The 19,258-nt window shown below is 40.9% G+C and overlaps 2 protein-coding genes across 2 annotated transcripts; one reads left to right on the plus strand and one right to left on the minus strand.

Annotated features, from left to right (window-relative positions):
• Window positions 1-4,294: 4,294 nt before the first annotated feature.
• LOC129339382 (olfactory receptor 14C36-like) lies at window positions 4,295-5,233 on the minus strand. The gene has a single exon (XM_054993965.1). It carries the CDS (start codon window positions 5,231-5,233, stop codon window positions 4,295-4,297), a length of 939 nt encoding a protein of 312 aa, XP_054849940.1.
• Window positions 5,234-17,244: 12,011 nt separating this feature from the next.
• On the plus strand, window positions 17,245-18,192 carry LOC129338635 (olfactory receptor 14C36-like). Its single transcript, XM_054993019.1, has one exon. The coding sequence runs from the start codon at window positions 17,257-17,259 to the stop codon at window positions 18,190-18,192; it is 936 nt and encodes a 311-aa protein (XP_054848994.1). The 5' UTR covers window positions 17,245-17,256.
• Window positions 18,193-19,258: the final 1,066 nt, after the last annotated feature.

Genomic DNA, 19,258 nt, shown 5'->3' on the forward strand with positions numbered 1-19,258 from the left:
TTTCTATTGCCGATTGCCACTCTTTTTTCGACATCGTGGGGCTTGCTTTAGCTCGCTCCCACGAATCTGCTCTCTTCCTCAGCTCCGTGGCGTATAATTAAATGTTTTCCTTTTTTTCAAATGTCCCAATCTTTGCCAAAATTAATTTTTTATATCCAAAATGTCGGGCGTCTTTTCTCTATGGTTTCTCTATGTTATTATAATCCAAGATGGCCTACTTCCTCTTCCGCTGAAGCCACGACCCTTCCACTTTCAAAAATGGCGATTCCCCACTTCCTGTCCCTTGGCAAGGGCCGCTTCCCTCCAGCCACTCTATTGTTGTTACGCACTTCCTGTCTCCCGTCTTCCCACAGCAGGTCTCGCGATGGTGTCTTTTTCCCACAGCTCCAAAACCACAGGTATTCAAAACAATAGTCCGATTTTTGTAATAACTTCTTTAAACTTAGTCTCTTTTAAAATACAACTCCTGCCGAGTCTTCACCTCCTTTTCACTAGTCTGTTGCAGTTTAAAAATCTACTTTCTTTCCTCTCTGTTTTTGTCAATCTGTCCCGTTTCAAGAGATAGCGATCTTTACCTTCTCTTCAACTTTCTCGGGTTGTAATCGCTGTTTCGATCTTAAATTCTCCTCTCGACTTCCCTCCCCGATCGAAGCTTGGGTATGTAGGTCTTATGCCAGCCGAATTGGCCCCAGAATTGCCGCAGAGATTATAGCCGACCCGTCGCAAGGTGGGACCTCAAGGATCGGGGGGGAGACTCCTTGTGTAGAGCCCCCCCTCGTCCGAGATCTAGCTCACCCTAGGGTCTTGAGCGTTCTTTGCCTGCTCCCCGCCTGAGAGCAGTCGGCCGCGGGTTATTTTCACCCCTCCGGCCGGTTAAAACGGCAATCCGGTCAGCTCCGCAAATGGAGCTGCGTTAGACCTCCATGAATCCCAAACCGGAAGTCCCATCTCTCGCTCAGATCTGATGCGCTTTTTGGCCCCTCCGAACTCAAAGGACACACCTTCTGGTAACTCCCATCTGTACCTGATTTTCATGTCCTTCAAGATCTGAATTAGCACTTTGTATTTTTTCCGATCTGATAACACTGACCTGGGTAATTCCTTCATTATGATAATCGTCTTGCCATCAATCTCCAATGGATCTTGAAACTGTTTTGTCACAATCTTTTCTTTCATATTTCGTGTCGTAAACTGCACAATCACGTCTCTTGGTAATTTCCTCTGGGTTGCAATTCTCGAGTTCACATGATATGCCACATCTAGGATAGCCACAACTTCCTCCTCCTCCTTCCCCAGGTATTCAGCTAACACCTCAGTCATCTGTTCTTGCGCTGATTTTCCTTCCAATTCTGGCAAGCCACGAAAACGTAACTGCTTCTCCATGTGTTTAGTTTCTGCAACTGACATTCTCCCCCTCATCAGTCTCATCTCTGTTTGTTGCGTGTCTGCTAAGTTCTCCATCGCGTCTTCTACTGTTTTAACTCTCTGCTGCGTTCCTTGTAGTTCACTTTGTATCATTTCCATACCTTTTTTCACTTCTGACAGCTCCGATTTTACTGTCTGTGTAACCTCTTTAACCTCTTTAATCAACTCCAATTTCGTGTCCTTAAGTTCTTTAATCACATCTAAAAGTTTTTTATCCAGGTTTTCTATTGCCGATTGCCACTCTTTTTTTTGACATCGTGGGGCTTGCTTTGGCTCGCTCCCACGAGTCCGCTCTCTTCCATAACTCCGTGGCGTAAAATTTAATGTCCTTTTATTTCAAATGTCCCGGTCTTCTTACAAAATTTAAATTTTAAAGAGTCCAAAATGTCGGGCGTCTTTTCTCTATGGTTTCTCTATGATTTTGCAATCCAAGATGGCCTACTTCCTTTTCCGCTGAGGCCGCGACCCTTCCCCTTTCAAAGATGGCGATTCCCTTCTTCCTGCCCTCCAGCAAGGGCCGCTTCTCTCCAGCAACTCTATTGTTGTTACGCACTTCCTGTCTCCCGACTTCCCACAGTAGGTCTCGCGATGGTGTCTTTTTCTCACAGCTCCATAACCGCAAGTATTCAAAACAATAGTCCAATTCCTTTAATAACTTCTTTAAACTGAGTCTCTTTTCAAATACAACTCTTGCCGAGTCTTCCCCTCTTTATCGTTAGCCTGTTGCAGTTTGAAAATCTACTTTTATTCCTCTCTGCTTTAATCAATCTGTCCCGTAACAGAAGATAGTGATCTTTACCTTCTCATTCACTTTTCTCGGGTTGTAATCGCTGTTTCGATTTTAACTTCTCCTCTCCGTTTCTTCCCTCAATCGAAGCTTGGGTATGTAGGTCTTATGCCAGCCGAATTGGCCCCAGAACTGCCGCAGAGGTTGTAGCCGACCCGTCGCAGGGTGGGACCTCAAGGATCGGGGGGAGACTCGTTGTATAGAGCCCCCCCTTGTCCGAGATCTAGCACACCCTAGGGTCTTGAGCGTTCTTTGCCTGCTCTCCGCCTGAGAGCAGTCGGCCGCGGGCTATTTTTCCCCCGCTGGCCACTTAAAACGGCAGTCCGGTCAGCTCCGCAAATGGAGCTGCGTCAGACCTCCATGAAGCCCAAACCGGAAATCCCATCAGATCTCATTTCTGACAAACCACCACGAACTTTTAGGCTGGTTTGTTTGTTTTGTTTTTTGGTTCGTCACTGCAGACAGCCTGGTGCCAATCAATCAGTTTCCTAGGCAACAGGGGACGGACTTTCTGCAGACCTTCTGCTGACCCGGAAGTGAACTTCTGCTGACCTGGAAGTGATAGTTTTCTGACTTGGATGTGACATTTTCATGAACCAAAACGAACCGGTTCACGAACCAGGTGCAGGTTTGTGAAAGTTTGTGGTTTGTGGTTCGTGAAATTTGACGAACCACATGGTTCAGTTTTTTCTGATTCATACCCAACTCTAATTATAACGACTTCTTACCATTACCAGTTGTAAGGTATCCAACCATGCTTTGGTAAATGCTTTCCTACACTCAGGATTAAATAGATCAGTAAGATAAGATGGAATAGTCAAAGTACAAGGTGCAAGTTGCTTATAAAGGAGAGCTGTTCTCAGAATGCTTAACAATGTGGCGTCCATCTGAGCACTTATATCTAGCAGCCTTTGTTTTTTAATTGCTTTGCAGCAAAACAATTCAAACCCTGTAAAATATTCAAACCCTGTAAAACCCCCTTGTCCGAGATCTAGCACACCCTAGGGTCTTGAGCGTTCTTTGCCTGCTCTCCGCCTGAGAGCAGTCGGCCGCGGGCTATTTTCCCCCCACCAGCCACTTAAAACGGTCAGCTCCGCAAATGGAGCTGCGTCAGACCTCCATGAAGCCCAAACCGGAAATCGAATGATCTTTTCACCATCATCATCTGGGTTCTACATCATCAAGATATTGCTACTTACGATCAGATTCTACAAATACAATAGTTCTCTGTACAAAATTCACAAGCCTTAGAGTGGTATTCAAAGGTATGGTTCCACTAATGGTGAAGCATTCATCCAGTGATTGTTCACAGTATTCATGTGCAGCACCCATGTTATATCATATATTATGAATATGATGGAGTGACATGCACCTTCACCCTAAGTTTGATACCTGTAATCCTGATATTACTCTGATATAAACAGGACAGACCTATAGTTGAACCCAAAGTTTGCATTCTAGTAATGATGCTGACTTTCTGTGGCAGGAGATTTGCAGCAGTGAACATGCCATTTTTAGAGGTGTGCTCCCCCAAAATTTGGTTGAATATGGACCAATATTTCAGGAATTTCATAAGAATTTGATTAGTCTAAAAAACGGGTCCAATTTTCTAATCTGGTTCAGTATGATTAGAGAATTCCACATTTACCTGGCAATTATTCCTTATGAGGAAAATAATCTAGGAAGCCAGTGGGCATTTTTAAATTAAACTCCTCCAGAACCACTTGTACCACTCCGGCAGTGCTCCCGGGCTCTGCAGAAGCCTGATTTGGGCCAAATTGGGCCCAAATCGAGGTCACTGCAGAGCGCAGGAGCACTCCAGGGCTCTTTGGCCTGCCAAATCAGTTTTTAAGAGCCTGTTGTATTTTTCCACACAATCGGCTCTGTTTCTAGTGTGAATATAAAGGAGTTTATTGTAATGATTTAGATATGAACTAATACATCAGTACTAAAATAATGTATCAATTATATTATTTATCTTCCTTAGAAATATCTGGACAGTATGAATTGGTCAATAGCCATAATGGTACAACTAAGCTAATTATATGGGTATCACTCTAAAGGACTTCAATCAAAGGTTTATCAGATCATCAAATGAGATCCAAACAGCTTCTTTGACATTTTCTGCAGGGCCCCTTGGATGTCTTTATTTCTCAAGCTATAAATGATGGGATTCATGAGTGGTGGCAAAATGGTATATAAAACAGCAGCTAGCTGGTTCACTAATGGTGAAGATAGAGATTTGGGTCTAAAATAAGAAAACAAGACAGTAGAAAAGAACAAACTAAATACAGTCAGGTGTGGAGTGCAGGTGGAAAAGGTTTTGTACCTGGCTTGAGCTGACCGAATCTTTAACACAGTAGAGAAGATGAACACGTAAGACAATAATATTAAAGAGAAGCAAAATGATCCCAGAGTAAGTGCAAAAACAAGAATACACCACATATTGGCTGTTGTATCAGTGCAAGAAAGTGCCAATAGTTGGGGAATATCACAGAAAAATTGTGTAATATTAGACCCACAAAAGCATAATCTAAACGTGTTTGCAGTTTGAACCACAGCATTTATTATGCTGGCAATCCATGAAGCAGCTGCCATTTGGAAGCAGGCACTCCAGTTCATGATAATTGTGTATTGCAGAGGATGACAGATTGCCACATAGCGGTCAAAAGCCATGACAGCAAGAAAGGTCAGCTCAGCAGTTCCACAAATGACAGATAAAAAAACTTGGATGACACAGCCAGAGAAAGAAATCAATGTGTCGCTTGTCAAAGAAATGGCCATGGATTTGGGGATGGTGACAGAGATATAACAAATATCTGATAATGATAAATTGACTAAGAAGAAATACATGGGGCTATGAAGATTGGGATTCTGGGCTACTGCCAAGACAAGAAGGAAGTTCCCCAGTAAAGTTGCTACATAAATGGAAAGAAACACCACAAAATGTAAAATCTGGAGCTCTTGGACATCAGAAAATGCCAGCAGGAAGAACTGGGTGACAGTTGATTGATTGGACATTTCATTACTCAATAAAATTCTGTGGAAAGAAAAGGAAATGTATCATACAGAAGTTTTTTTGAAACAGAAAAAACATGTCTTTGTCAGTAGTGACATCATGGCTGGACTTCTTAGCCCTGGATCAAATGCTAAGCAGGCTATGGTTTCATATATGAAGTAAGCATTGCCATCTGGACTATTAATTCCAGATTAAAAAATTACCTTATAGGACCTCTATTCTCTCTGATATAACAAGAATAGGAGCTGATTGTCATGTGTTTTATATCACTTCCAACTTATGAATTAATAACCCCCAGGACTTTCTATCACTGACAGCTTTGCTTAAGTTTCCATATTCCACAGAGATATTGCAAGCTACTGAAACTGAGTCCATCAAAATCTTAACAAGAATATGCCAAAAAATGTGTGAAAGAAAACAATGGCCCACAAACTGAAAAAGTTCAATTTACATTCCAATTCCAAAAAAGGAGACATCACAGATTCCAGCAACTATTGGACCAGCTCATTAATTTCCCACGTAAGCAAGATGACGTTCAACATTTAACAAAAGAGACTCCCACCATATATGGAATGCTGGACATCAGATGTTCAAGCTGGATTCAGGAAGAGAAGAGGAACTAGAGACCATATTGCAAACTTACAATGATTACTGGAGTATATGAGAGAAATTTCAGAAGAAAATCAATTTGTGTTTTATTGATTATAGCAAAGACTGTATTGATTACAACTATTAACAGTTTTAACAGAAATAGGTATGCCACATCTGACTTTTTGATGCAAAACCTGTACTGTGGACAAGAGGCTACAGTTAGGACAGTATATGAGGAAACATAATGGTTTCCAATTGGCAAAGGTGTCAGACAAGGATCTCCCTAAGTGTTCAACCTATATGCAAAACATATAAGGAAAGATCAATTAGATTTGGAAAAGTGAAAATTGGAAGAAGGAACGTTAGCTATCTGAGATATGCAGGTGACACCACATTACTGGCAGAAAATAGTGAAGAAATTAATGAAAGTTAAAGAAGAAAGGGCCAAACCAGGATTAGAGCTGAACATCTAGAAGAAAAATGTAGTGGCTGCAGAGGAATTATACAATATTAAGGTGCCAACGAAACTGAAGTTTTTAGATTTTCTCTTACTTGATTCAATTGTCATCCAAAAGGGAGATGGCGAGCAAAAAGTAACTGTTCATCTCAAGCCTTTGTGCTAGATAAATGTATTGTAAAGTTATACAAGCATGCAAGCGTAGTAGCATTCATTAAACTAGAATTTCTAACCTTTCCCATCCTGGGGCAATCTGATATGTCCTCCACACAGTGCCCTGAGAGGGTGAATCCCTGGGACAATGGAGGAGTGGTGTGGATCTACAGAAAAAGAGGGACATGGGTGGGGGGAATCACCAATAGCAAGTGGGAAAGAATATAATAATAATGTGTACTAGGCAGTCGATATGAAGCTAGGAGGCAGCTGTTTAGTGGAAATGTACATCCTCCCATGTATTCATCATTTCTGGCTTTATGCTTTGCAGTGTCCATTGTTTTTTATTTAAAGTTATACAATATTGTTCTTACCATTACTGAACACAATGCTGCTCTTGAACACAGCACATGGAAGGCTGGGTGGAAAGTATTTGACTGCACCAAAGAAATCAGGAAAGTGGATGTGCAGTGCTACTATCAGAAGCCTCCAGCCCCTGTGTGGGCTTCTATGATGTGCATCAAGTACATAACTGATTTATTCTTGGAGGAAAAATACTTTTTACATGATACCTAGAATAAGTGCTATCTTGTACATCGTAGAATGGAAGGTATTACATATAAAGAGTCCATTAGCACCTTTAAGAATAACCAACTTTATTGTAGCATAAACTTTCGAGAACAGCAGCTCTCTTCATCAGATGGACTCTTTACTGGACTCTACTATTTTGCAACTACAGATTAACACAGCTAACTCCTCCGGATCTATTACATATAAGACATTGTCCAATAAATACTATAGGTGGTGTGGTAGATTTGAAGGGCATAAAGTGTGAGCACAGATTATTCTTTTCCATCTGCTAATTTTGGCTGTAGTTCTAAGCACTCTTTCAATAAAATGGGACTTACATCTGAATAGACCATTTTAGAATCACTGCCTTCAAACAGCTATCTCCTAACATTCTGTCACACTATTACATGAATAAGAAAAAAGTCCGATGATGGGCTTTGCATTTAAGATTAGGCATGAGTCTTAGAACTAGTCTACACATGCAGGTGACAGTAAGGTGACAGTGTACTGATGTGGTAGACTGTACTGTACCAATTCAGACTGCAGATGCAGAATTAGATTTTTCACAGTTCCCAACATTAATAATGCCCTGTCAGAGAGAGAGAGAGAGAGAGAGAGAGAGAGAGAGAGAGAGAGAGAGAGAGAGAGAGAGAGAGTTTGAAGGGAGTTATTAGATAAAGACGTGTAATTAAATGACCATCTCATCTGGAGTCTGAAGCAGCACAGCCAATTCTTCCAACACTAGACAGGTTCTGTTGTAACAGAGACACAACAACAACACCAGCTTCCCTGGGCCTAACTCAGTGAGGACAATGAAAGGAGATTTGAATTTGAACAGATTTTTTTTGCCGGGATCTTAAAGTCACTATTACTATAATATGTATCTAGTTTCTCAGTCTGCCCAGAAAAAAAGACCTAAAACCTGATCCTTACCCCTAAAAAGTTGAAGCATTCAGATGTATACTACTATGGTCCTTCTGATCTCACTGACTGATAGAACAAATGGTAAACAAAAATAAACATAAATAGGGAAGAATAATCTTTAGTCTTTGGAAGCACTTTTGAATGTTCAGCTTGTTTAAGATACGCTAGCTTGGTTGTCCTTACAGCAAGCGGGTAAACGAGGTCAGTGGTGCTATTAACATCTAGCAGAAAGGAAGCAGGGATAAGGACAAGCAACAGGCAGTGAATTTACCTAGACTTCCCTTTATGTTCGGGGTTAACAGATCCAGAAACTTTCTCAGACAAAGCCCAGGTTATCCTCAGAAGGCCTACTCATAAGTAAGCCCAATGAATTCAGCAGGGTTTACATTCTGGAAAGTGTTCTTGTAGCATTGTAGCCTTAACTCCTATCTACTTGAAAGCCAAGTTGATTTCTAAGAATATATACTTTTAGATAAGTAAACTTAGTAATGCAAACTTGGACCCTACCACTTTCATTACACCACTACAGTACACAACTAGAGACAGGAGAACAAGAAAATAGAAAGTTAAAAAAAACATTGAAAAAGATACTTCTTAAGGAATATTTAAATAAATAACTTACTTTTTTTCTTCCAGAGCTTTCATTCAGTTTAGGGTGAAATTTTTCATCTGCTTCCAATCATATTGGCAGAAAATGTAAAATATCACTCTCGTTCCACTCAGAAAGTATAGAGCTGATCTTTGTTTTTAAAATAATGTCACTGTACATCTTGTGGGATTTTTTGTTCCCATGAATTGTGCATAACTAAGTGTTTTGAAATTCTCAATATAAACTTCAGCTTTCCTAATGAGCCCAAACTAGTAATTAATGAGTCTCAATTAGTGAGTCTTGGTAGACCAGACTTTTTCCCATTGCTGTAATGGACAGTTTGCTCCTGTCTCCTTGAAAAAAAGCAGGAAGGGCAATTTATTTAAAAATAATAGAGCTAAGGCTTTATCATTATCTCAGATACTGATAGCCAAGAGCATACAAGGCTTTAAAAGGGGGAATGGCAGATTTATGTAGGATAGGTCAATCAATGACTACTAACATGGTGAGTTAAGAAAACCTCCATAAACAGAGGCACCAAATGTCTGAATACCACAGCTGTCATGAGACTCACTGAGCCAGGTCTGGTCTATGACTCAGAGCACAAGCCTGCAGAGCCAGAATTCTGGAAGACCCCAGTGTGGCAGATACCTCCAGCATAGCAGTTCCAGTGGCTGCTCCTGACTGAGGGGCCTGCAGTTGAGATTCCTCCACCAGACTTCCCTATTGTCCAGCAAGGTCCTGAGGCAATTAAGTGCCAGCTAAAGACCCCAGCCCACAAGCCCACCAAGGTTCACCTCCAACCAGCAGAAGCACTAGAGGAAGATAGCTCAATGCACAGACAGACTTACAGCGTGTGCTTGGGCCAAACCAGGGTTCCGGAGGACATAATCCTCTTGCCCCAGTTAAGACTTGACAAGCGGAGGTGAAACATGGGAATAAGGAATTCCCACTGAAGGAATGGGATCACTAATCTTGCCGAATCAACTGGTCTACAAAGGGTTGTCAGGTGACAGGTTTTAACCCAGACAGTCCAGTATTTTGGGAGACTGTCTGGGAAAACATCCCCCCAATATCAGATACCTGTTCTCTTTCATTTGGCAGGTCCATCACCGGTTGGGCCTAGGTGCCTGGTCGATCTGTGGCTGTGTGGTTCTGCTGCTGACCCATGGAAGTGGCCAACCAGTCTGAGCCAGGTGCCTGACCTCCTGTGCAGCGCTGGTTGAAGAGGACCACCCAGCCTCCTTTGGCTGCACAGTGCCAGTGGGAGTGGCCTGCCAGCCCAGATGCCCAGCTGGCCTCCTGCAGCTGCATAGCACCACCCAGGAGTGGCCAACCAGCTTGAGCACCCAGAAGTCAGGTAGCCACAATGATGTCACATCTGGCAGTGACATCATCACATTAGGGAGTATTTTAAAAAGGTGACTGCCATGCCTTTTTCCCCAGGGCCTGGTATTATTCCAGCCCCATGTGACCACTTAGGTCCATTAGGCTTAAGCTCTGTGCAACAGCTTATTGTCTCCAGCTCTAGTCCATGATTCCAAGTCTCACTAGCTACCTTCTTCATAAAAGACTTGACCAGACTTACCTGCAGAGTGCAGAACAATTGCTAGGAGACAACATCTGGTGAAAGTTTTGAACTCTTATGTCCTGCTTGTTTGGTCTTCCAGGGCAACAGAATGCCACTGTGTGAAACTGGATCAATGGCCTCTCTAAACCTCTTATCTGGCCCATGATGAGCAACTAGAGGAAAGGATAGAACACTGGAGGCTGCTCTGGGGTACAAGCAGGATAAGAAAGATAATCACTGTGGAATACAGTGCTACCCAAATACAAATAAGTAGACATTAAAGTATGTTGAAAATGTTCTTTGTAGTATATTAGTAACTCTTAATGAACTATACATGCCAGTCAGTACAAAGATACAAAGATTAATATAATATCCAAAAAAACCTTCTTAGGAGAAAAGTCCACAAGATCAAATATGAGTCCACACAATATCCGAAACACAGGTGATAGTGAAGATGGGGTTTCCATTAAACCCACATTTTGGTGTTTCCAACCCTTCTTCGCACTGGGGAACTGGCAGAACATCTATAAAAATCACAGCCTATCCAGCATCACCAATAATTTATAATACATTTAAGGGTACATAAATATCAAATAAACATACCAAAACTCATCAAACATACAGTCAAATCCAGTATTTTCTACAATTTAGACGGAAACATTTTCTCTGTTGAACTGTGCTCTAATCTCCAATGTCAGTAAAGAAATGAGTGTTACTAACAACTCTTATCAAGGGCAAAAGGCTAATGGAATGCCACTGCACTTGTGGACTTTTCCCCTGGATCCAGGTGGCTAGGTCAGCCACGTCAAGGTAAGAAGCCATCTTCCAGGCTAGAGTGAGATTGTAAAAGGTGTTTTTTTGCAGCTGCCTTAACTTATTTTTCTAGTCATAACACTGGATCCAGTATAACCCCTAAGCTCTTAATTGAGTCTGCAATGGTCAGATGAACTCCATCAAAAGTGGTGAGTACCATGTCCTTCAAGATCTTTTCCTTCCCAACAAGCATCACTTACGTCTTGTCAGGGTCCAATTTTAATTTGTTCGTTTTCAACCATTTCACCACAACTGTCAGGCAGTAATCCAAGATTTCCACTTCATCCTGTGGGGAACTGGATGGGTATCGTCTACATATTGGTGACATTCAACTCCATAGCTGCAAATGAGTTCTCCTAAAGGTTTTATGTAGAGGCTGAATAAGATGGGGATGATTGTGCCTTGAGGGACCCCACAAGATAGCTCCCATTCTGGAGATAGCTGATCTCAGATGGCAACCCTTTCAGTCCATTCCATAAGAAATTATTTAAATCAGTCCAATTCACATCCTTTGATGCCCACTTCTGTCTCTAAATGCCTCAAGAGAATGGCATGGTCTACTGTATTAAAAACTGCAGATAGATCCAGGAGGAGCAATAAAGAGGCATGGCCTTTGTCTGTATTTTGATGGAGATCATCCACTAGGGTAGAGCTTCCCAACAGCTGATCGCCTGACAGCTGCCAAAGAGACAACTGTCATTGCCTGTCTGACTCTTAAAGGGCTAGATGTCATTGATCAGTTAGCTTTTACAAGGATCTTTACATGGGACATATGTAAACCCAGTGGTGTAGCATGGGGGGGGCAGAGGGGCGGTGCATAATTTTTAGGGGCGCTGAACCATGGAGAGCCTACACTATGTCCCTGGGATGCTGCCCATGTGCCCTGGCTGCCTGCCAAGCCAACGGGCCAGTCAGCTCACTGGGTGCCAAGCTGGCCCTCCTGCAGCAGCTGCTGGCCAATGAGTGTGGCATCAGCATGGGCAGATGCAGCAGAGGGCTGCCAAGTAAGGGACAGGGAGGCGAGTGGCCCAAATCACAGGAGCACTCCCAGAGGGTGGCTGTGCCCTGCGTGATGATGTCACTTCCTGGGATCATGTAGTGCCAAGGGTGCTACCTCCTGCCAGGAATTGGCCCGGGGCTGGCAACTCATGCTATACCAGTGGGCATAGTGGTTGCTGGGCTTAACAATGTGGGGGGCTGAGAAAGAGGGGGTGTCTCTTCCACCACACCCCACTGTGTTACATTACAAAAAGAATGGGCTGGGTAAATTTTTAGAAAAATTATGTTATTCATGATGCCTACAAACATAAACAATAAAATATAATTAACTGAACCGTTCTAATGCCTCTCTTATGCTCCTCTCAAAATCTTTTATTACATCCTCAAGTGGTACTCAAAATAATGTTAATACCATCTCACCACCAGAATCTTGAGGAATTCACCATGTTAAGCCTCTAATTGCAAATATGAAAGGCACTGCACTTTTTCCCTGTAGTTAACCCTGAGACAGGGCATTGATGTTATTGGATTGCAAAGTTTTGCATTCATAAAACCCATCTGCCACAATGGGTCCCTTCAGGGAGAAAAGTGGGATATAAGTGTTTAAATAATTTTTTATACAAACGTAAGTCAGGGACTAAGGCCACATGCACAACCTGTGCTCTGGACAAGAGAATACTGTTAAACAGAATATGGGAGAAATAATGTTTTCCAATTGGCCAAGATGTCAGACAAGGATGCATATGATCACCCTACCTGTTCAACCTCTATGCAGAGCATATCACAAGGAAAGCTGGGTTAGCTCTAGAAGAAGGTGAAGTGAAAATTGGTGGAAAGAACATTAACAATGTGTGCTATGCAGATGACACCGTTACTGGCAGAAAATAGTGAAGACCTGAAATGACTATTGATGAAGGTTAAAGGGGAAAGTGCCAAAGAAAAATTACAGCTGAACTTCAAGAAGACAAAAGTAACGACTGCTGAGGAATTGCACAATTTTTTAGTTGACACTGAGAAAATTGAAATTGTTCCAGATTTTCCATTCCTTGGCTCAATCATCAACCAAAAGGGGAACTGCAACCAAGAAATCAGAAGATGATTGAAACTTGGAAGAGCAGCTGCAAGGGAACTAGGAAAGATAAAGAGGTCCAAGATTATTAAATGCTGCTGCAGGAAGTCATATAATGGAGTCCTACATCTTATCGTGACCAAGTGAAAATAAAGATTGTCTACAGAATAGATGAATCGTGAAGGAATTAAGTCTTGTGAGTGTTCCTTCATTCTTACAACCTACACTGAGCCAACCTTTGACTAATAATATGTACAATAGAGGAAAACAATCATGAAAACTTATTAAGTTAACCAATCAAATGTGATTGATCATTTAATAAAGCATTCAAATCACAACTATGTCAAAATCATATGCTTTTGTCAAATATCAAGAATTACACATGTGTAGAAATATACATTGAGTCAACCTTCAGAACAGTATGAAAGTACACCTTTAACAAATCAGGCTTTAATCTAGTGCTTCGAACATCCCACACATACAATTCATAAGTATATTTCATAAATACCTAAGTGCATCTATAAATAGTTGAATATTGCACTAGTCCATATATTGCCACAGTCCCAAAGGCCAAAGTAGCACGCTGAGGAATACGACGAGTATTAGAAATCCTTATTTCTCAATCTATTCACAGGTTCAATTCCAGATCCAAAGCTGCTGTTACATGTTTGGAGCCACTTATTTTTTTTTTTTTTATAGAGCCCAAAAATCAGTCCTATGTAACTGGCTAGTCACCTTTAACAAATCATTCTGGAACAATAAAGTACTAGTGCTTGCAACATCCCATGAATTTGTATTGTCGGAGGCTTTCACGGCCGGAGAGTGATGGTTGTTGTGGGTTTTCCGGGCTGTATTGCCGTGGTCTTGGCATTGTAGTTCCTGACGTTTCGCCAGCAGCTGTGGCTGGCATCTTCAGAGGTGAAGCACCAAAAGATAAAGATCTCTCAGTGTCACCGTGACACTGAGAGATCTCTATCTTTTGGTGCTTCACCTCTGAAGATGCCAGCCACAGCTGCTGGCGAAACATCAGGAACTACAATGCCAAGACCACGGCAATACAGCCCGGAAAACCCACAACAACCATCCCATGAATTGTATATATTCATAAATAAATTTCATAAATACATAAATACATGCATAAATAGTTGAGTATTGCACTAGTCCATAACCAAAACAATATGCTGAGGAATACAAGTACAGAAATCCATATTCCTCAATCTATTGAAGTTCAATTCCAAATCCAAAGCTGCTGTTTGTGTGTTTAGAGCCAAAATTAATCCTATGTGACTGGCTTACAGGCTTATGGGTCGTCCAGTGCATTTCTTCCTCATTTCATTGCTTTTCTCAAAGCAGTTACAATGAGAAGTAGTATCAAAGTTGCTCAGACTTCTAGAAAGCCTTGTTACAATGCCTGTCTCAACTACTTATGGATGTACTTACGTATTTATGAAATGTATTTATGAATTGTATGTGTGGGATGTTACAGAATAGTTTGTTAAAGATATGCTTTCATACTGTTCTGTTTTATACTGACTCCATGTATATTTCTACACATGTTGATATTTGACAAAAGCATTTGATATTGACATAGTTGTGATTTAAATGCTTTATTAAGTGATCAATCATATTTGATTTGTAAACTTAGTAAGTTTTCATGATTGTTTTTCTCTATTGGTAAGCATGCTAATCATGATACCGTTTGGTTGAATATAATAATATGTACATACAAGAAAGTTAATTTTATTGGTATTTCTCTTCCACAAAGTTGTTTTGGTCTCTGGAGGGCTATGCATATTAATAGATTTCCACCCAATGGCAACAACTTCTTATCTAGTATAGGAGAGACCTTGTCTTGCAGTGAGTGAGATAGAAAGGCATCCATAAATTTTAATGAATGGCTGGAGTGGTAAACACTTGTGGACAGCAGCTGTACAACAAAATGCACCAGCAGATTCAAACATCTATAAAGAAAAATAGTAAGTTCTTTATACATTTGTAAACTTAACAATCATCATGTATCAAGACAACCTATGCTATAGAACTGAAATGGATACTTAGGATTGAATAATCATAACTTTTTGTAAAGGTATAATTAAAGCTTCTTACTGTCAGCCCGTCTGATCCTGATGCTTTGTCCTTTTTCATATTTTTTTTTGCCTGGGAAACTTTTTGAATTGTTATTGTTTGAATTAAATTTTTAATGTGTTGTGGAATAAATTTGATAATTGGGATGTCTTAAATATTACCTAATATTTAGTATTGGATCTAGACAGCTTTTTTGCAAATTCTCTCCCACTGACCCTCCTTACTACAGTCCTCCATCCCACATAGCTTTTGCCCACGCAGGTCCCATGATCCCCAGCTGCAGCCTTTTTGGTGGGCAAAAGGGATGCCCTCCTCCTCTTTTCACCAGCAGAAAAAAATTGGGTAGATCCCATTCATATATGAGAAAAAGCAAACTGTAGAAAAAGTTATGAAGAGAATGGGATAGATAAAAAAAATGTTTCTATAGATTTTATGTGTTTGGTAAAATTATTCATCACCTCATGTGATGAAAAATCTGTATATTTGATATGACGAAATAAAACAGCATGAACAGGTTTTTTAAAAACCTCATGAATTCATCTCACGTAGGAAAGAAGCAAAATCTAAACGAGGTTTTTCAGATCACGTCTGGAATCATTGTGTTCTTTCTGAAGCTAATTCACCAATACAGTAAAGACTGACAGATCATTCAGCAAGCTTGAGAAATTTGACAGTAGCCAATACATGGAGGACTTTTTACTAGAAATATATTGAGTAATTCTGACCTGTGCACCATTAAGATCCATAGATCATCTGTTATCTCAGCAGCAATTTCATATTTTTATGGTATTTGTTTTTGTTTGGGCCATTTGTTCTCAGTGAGGGTTGGACTCAGACTTTTTGTGCTCAATCTCACCCAGATTTCCTCCTTAACACATGAGCTCATCCCACATGATTTTTCTCAATGCAGATCTCATAATCCCCAACATAGCCTCTTTGGGTGGTCAAAAGGGACCTTTCCTTCCTTTTTCACCACTAGAGTTGGTTGACTCCAGCTCATTATTTTGAACTAATGTTGTATAATATTGTTATCCTTCTATTTAACAACAAATTAACAAAAATCCAATAAAAGTTGAGTGTTCAAACCCAGCAAATTTAACAATTCTGTCCCCCACCCCCCACCCCCACTCCCTGAGAAACAACAAGGTGTTTTAAGAACGATTACTATTTTTAACTTCAAACATGTCAATCTTTGTACTTTTAAAACTATATTAATAGAAATTTTAAGGAAAACATTTCCATGGGAACTCCATTCTGGTCAAGATCAAGAAATTTTGTCTGGTTTGGTCCTACATCCATGCAGTAGGTAAGTTTAGAAACAGGGAAGAGACAAGTGGAGAATAAATCTGCTAAAAAATATGGTGAATGCATACATTTTTCTTCATAATGTTTTTAAAAATGGAGAGAGGCTAATTGGTCCAGGTGTCTATGATGCCAGTTTTCCACCTGTGGAATTCTGTAAATCAAGAGATGCAGAATGGGCTCTGAATCGGTGTGATGTGGCCAAAATAAAAAGACCAATTTTTTCAGTCTAAAATCTATCCCAACCACCAAGTGTATAGGGACAGAGAAGCTAAGTAAATGCCTGGTTAAGGACTATGCTGTCCTGTGTTATTTGTGGGAAATCTGAAGACAGAAGGTTAGCTACAACCAGCTCTTCTGTTCAATCTTGCTGAAATCCCCTTCTTATTAAAGCCTCCATCTCAAGTGACTTTTGTCTGTTTCGACAGCTGCCCATTTCCCTCCACACTTCCTGTTAATTGCATTTGACTTCTGTCCATGCAGACCCCAGGATCCCCAACATGACCATTTGTCTGGTCAAAGAGGTTCCCTCCTCATTTTTGTACCGACAAAACAAGTGTTTGGAGCCAACCCAAGTTAGTCAGGAATGTTCCATTGTTCTGGCCATTAGCAGTTCATTTCAGTTCAGAATGAAATTATTAAAATGGGTAGAGGGTATGGAAAGAGAACATTCTGCACACGGGGTACTTACTGAATGAAGGAGGCAGTTTTGGTCTTGGTATCATGATTTCTACAAACCAATATTGTTATACAAGAGTCTAAAGAGCTGTCTAGAAATATGTTCTATCCCAGTCATCCAGTTCCAGCAATACAGTTTAACTCATTACTAGATAAAGCTACCCTTTTTACAGTTTGCATTTTATTTCCTTCCACAGGTAGGACATAATTTTTACTGAGTGTAAAATGTTCAACAACACTTCAGGGTTTGACTTTCTACTCCTGGAATTCTCAGAAGTCTGGGAACTACAGATTCTACACTTTCTTGTGTTCCTAGTATTGTATGTGGTAACTCTTATGGGGAATCTTCTCATTATCTTTACAGTAGCCTTTGACCACCACCTACATACCCCTATGTATTTCTTTCTGATGAACTTGGCCATGCAGGACCTTGGCCAAATTTCAGTCATTGTCCCCAAATCCATGATGAATTCACTCCTGAATACCAGACACATTTCTTACTCTGGGTGTGTTGCTCAGGTCTTCTTGTTTCTTTTCTTTATAGCATCTGATATCTCCCTCCTCACAGTCATGGCCTATGATCGGTATGTTGCCATTTGCAATCCATTCCAATATGAAATGATGATGAACATGAGAGCTTGTATTAAAATGGTTGCCAGCACATGGATCAGTGGTCTTTTCTATGGAGTATTGCACACCAGTGGTACCTTCACAATTTCTTTCTGCTCTAACGTTGTTAATCAATTCTTCTGTGAAATACCACAGTTACTTAAGCTCTCTTGTTCTGATTCATACCTAATTGAACTTGGAGCTGTTGTGTTAAGTGTTAGCCTAGTGTTTGGCTGCTTTGTTTTCATTATTGTAACATATGCACACATCTTCATTGTGGTACTAAGAATTCCTTCTTCACAAGGAAGGAAAAAAGCCTTCTCAACATGTCTTCCCCACCTCATAGTTTTCTCCACATTAGTCCTCTCTGGATCCTTAGCCTACCTGAGGCCAACCTCAAAAAAACCATCATATCTGGATTTAGTGTTATCTGTGATATATTCCATGATTCCACCCATGGTGAATCCTTTGATCTATAGCATGAGAAATCAAGAGATCAAAGCTGGTGTGACAAAACTTTTAAGGCTAAGGCACCCTTCGAACAGTACATGATACAGTTTTCCTCTGTTGCTGTAAATGTGGACTGAATGCTGCATGTTCTTAAATGCAAACAATCATAGGAAGTTCTGGAATACAGTTATGGCTTTTCTCTGACAAGCAATTACGAAATCACAGAAGACACATGTTCCTTCATTTTAACTAAATCAGCGAGCCTTCTTTTATCATATCACATGCACACTATTTAATTTTTGCCTGAATTTATTTATGTACATCTAATTTGCTTCTGTACAATTAACTTGCTTGCATACTTCTAGGCATGGAACTATGTAAAAAAGCACCACGATTGCTGAAACTGTTCACTATGAAAAGAGGAGAGAAAATCTTGGATCAAAGTAATTATATTGAAGGCAATGTAGAGTTTACAGTGCTGGACTAGGATCAGGAAGACTTAAATGCTTGCTTACTGGGTGACCTTGGGCCAGTTATTTATTTTCAGTCTAACTTACCTCTCGGGGTTATTGTGAGATAAAATGGAGGTGAATAGAACCCTAAGCTCCATGGAAGAAGGTGGGAGAAAAATGTACTAAATAAGTAAAACATCATAAATCATAATGACACTGAACTGTGTGGTATTTTATTTGTTCTGTTTATCCAATAGATCCTAGGTAATAATGATAAGGACAAATCTGAATAAACGGCTGTTTCTTTCTCCAGAACTAGCAACAAAGCCGGTTGTTGAGAAAAATACAATGAGTTCTAGAAAGGGGAGGGTGGGCAGGAAGGCATTCCTTCCTCCTCTGTCACTGATCTCAGTCAGATGAAGGCAGGAGGTGGGCATGGCCACACCCTCTGATCTGACCCCAGCCAAATGAACGGAGGCGGGCATTGCCACCTGCTCCACACCTGATCCCAGCTGGGTGAAGGGGGGCAGGGATTTCCACCTGCTCCGCTCCTCATCCCAGCTGGGTGAAAGTGGGGAGTGGACATTGTTACCTGCTCCACTACTGATCCTGGCCAGGCAAAATAGGGGGGGGGGGGCATTGCCACCTGCTCCACTCCTGATTCAGCTGGGGGAAGAAGGGATGGGCATTACCACCTACTCTATGCCTGATTCCAG

This window comes from Eublepharis macularius, chromosome 12 (assembly GCF_028583425.1).
Source record: "Eublepharis macularius isolate TG4126 chromosome 12, MPM_Emac_v1.0, whole genome shotgun sequence".
Lineage (NCBI taxonomy): Eukaryota > Metazoa > Chordata > Lepidosauria > Squamata > Eublepharidae > Eublepharis > Eublepharis macularius.

What these genes read in the sequence shown, in the direction of transcription:
- LOC129339382 (XM_054993965.1), bottom strand. Translation starts at nt 5,233, where the DNA reads ATGTCCAATCAATCAACTGTCACCCAGTTCTTCCTGCTGGCATTTTCT.
- LOC129338635 (XM_054993019.1), top strand. Translation starts at nt 17,257, where the DNA reads ATGTTCAACAACACTTCAGGGTTTGACTTTCTACTCCTGGAATTCTCA.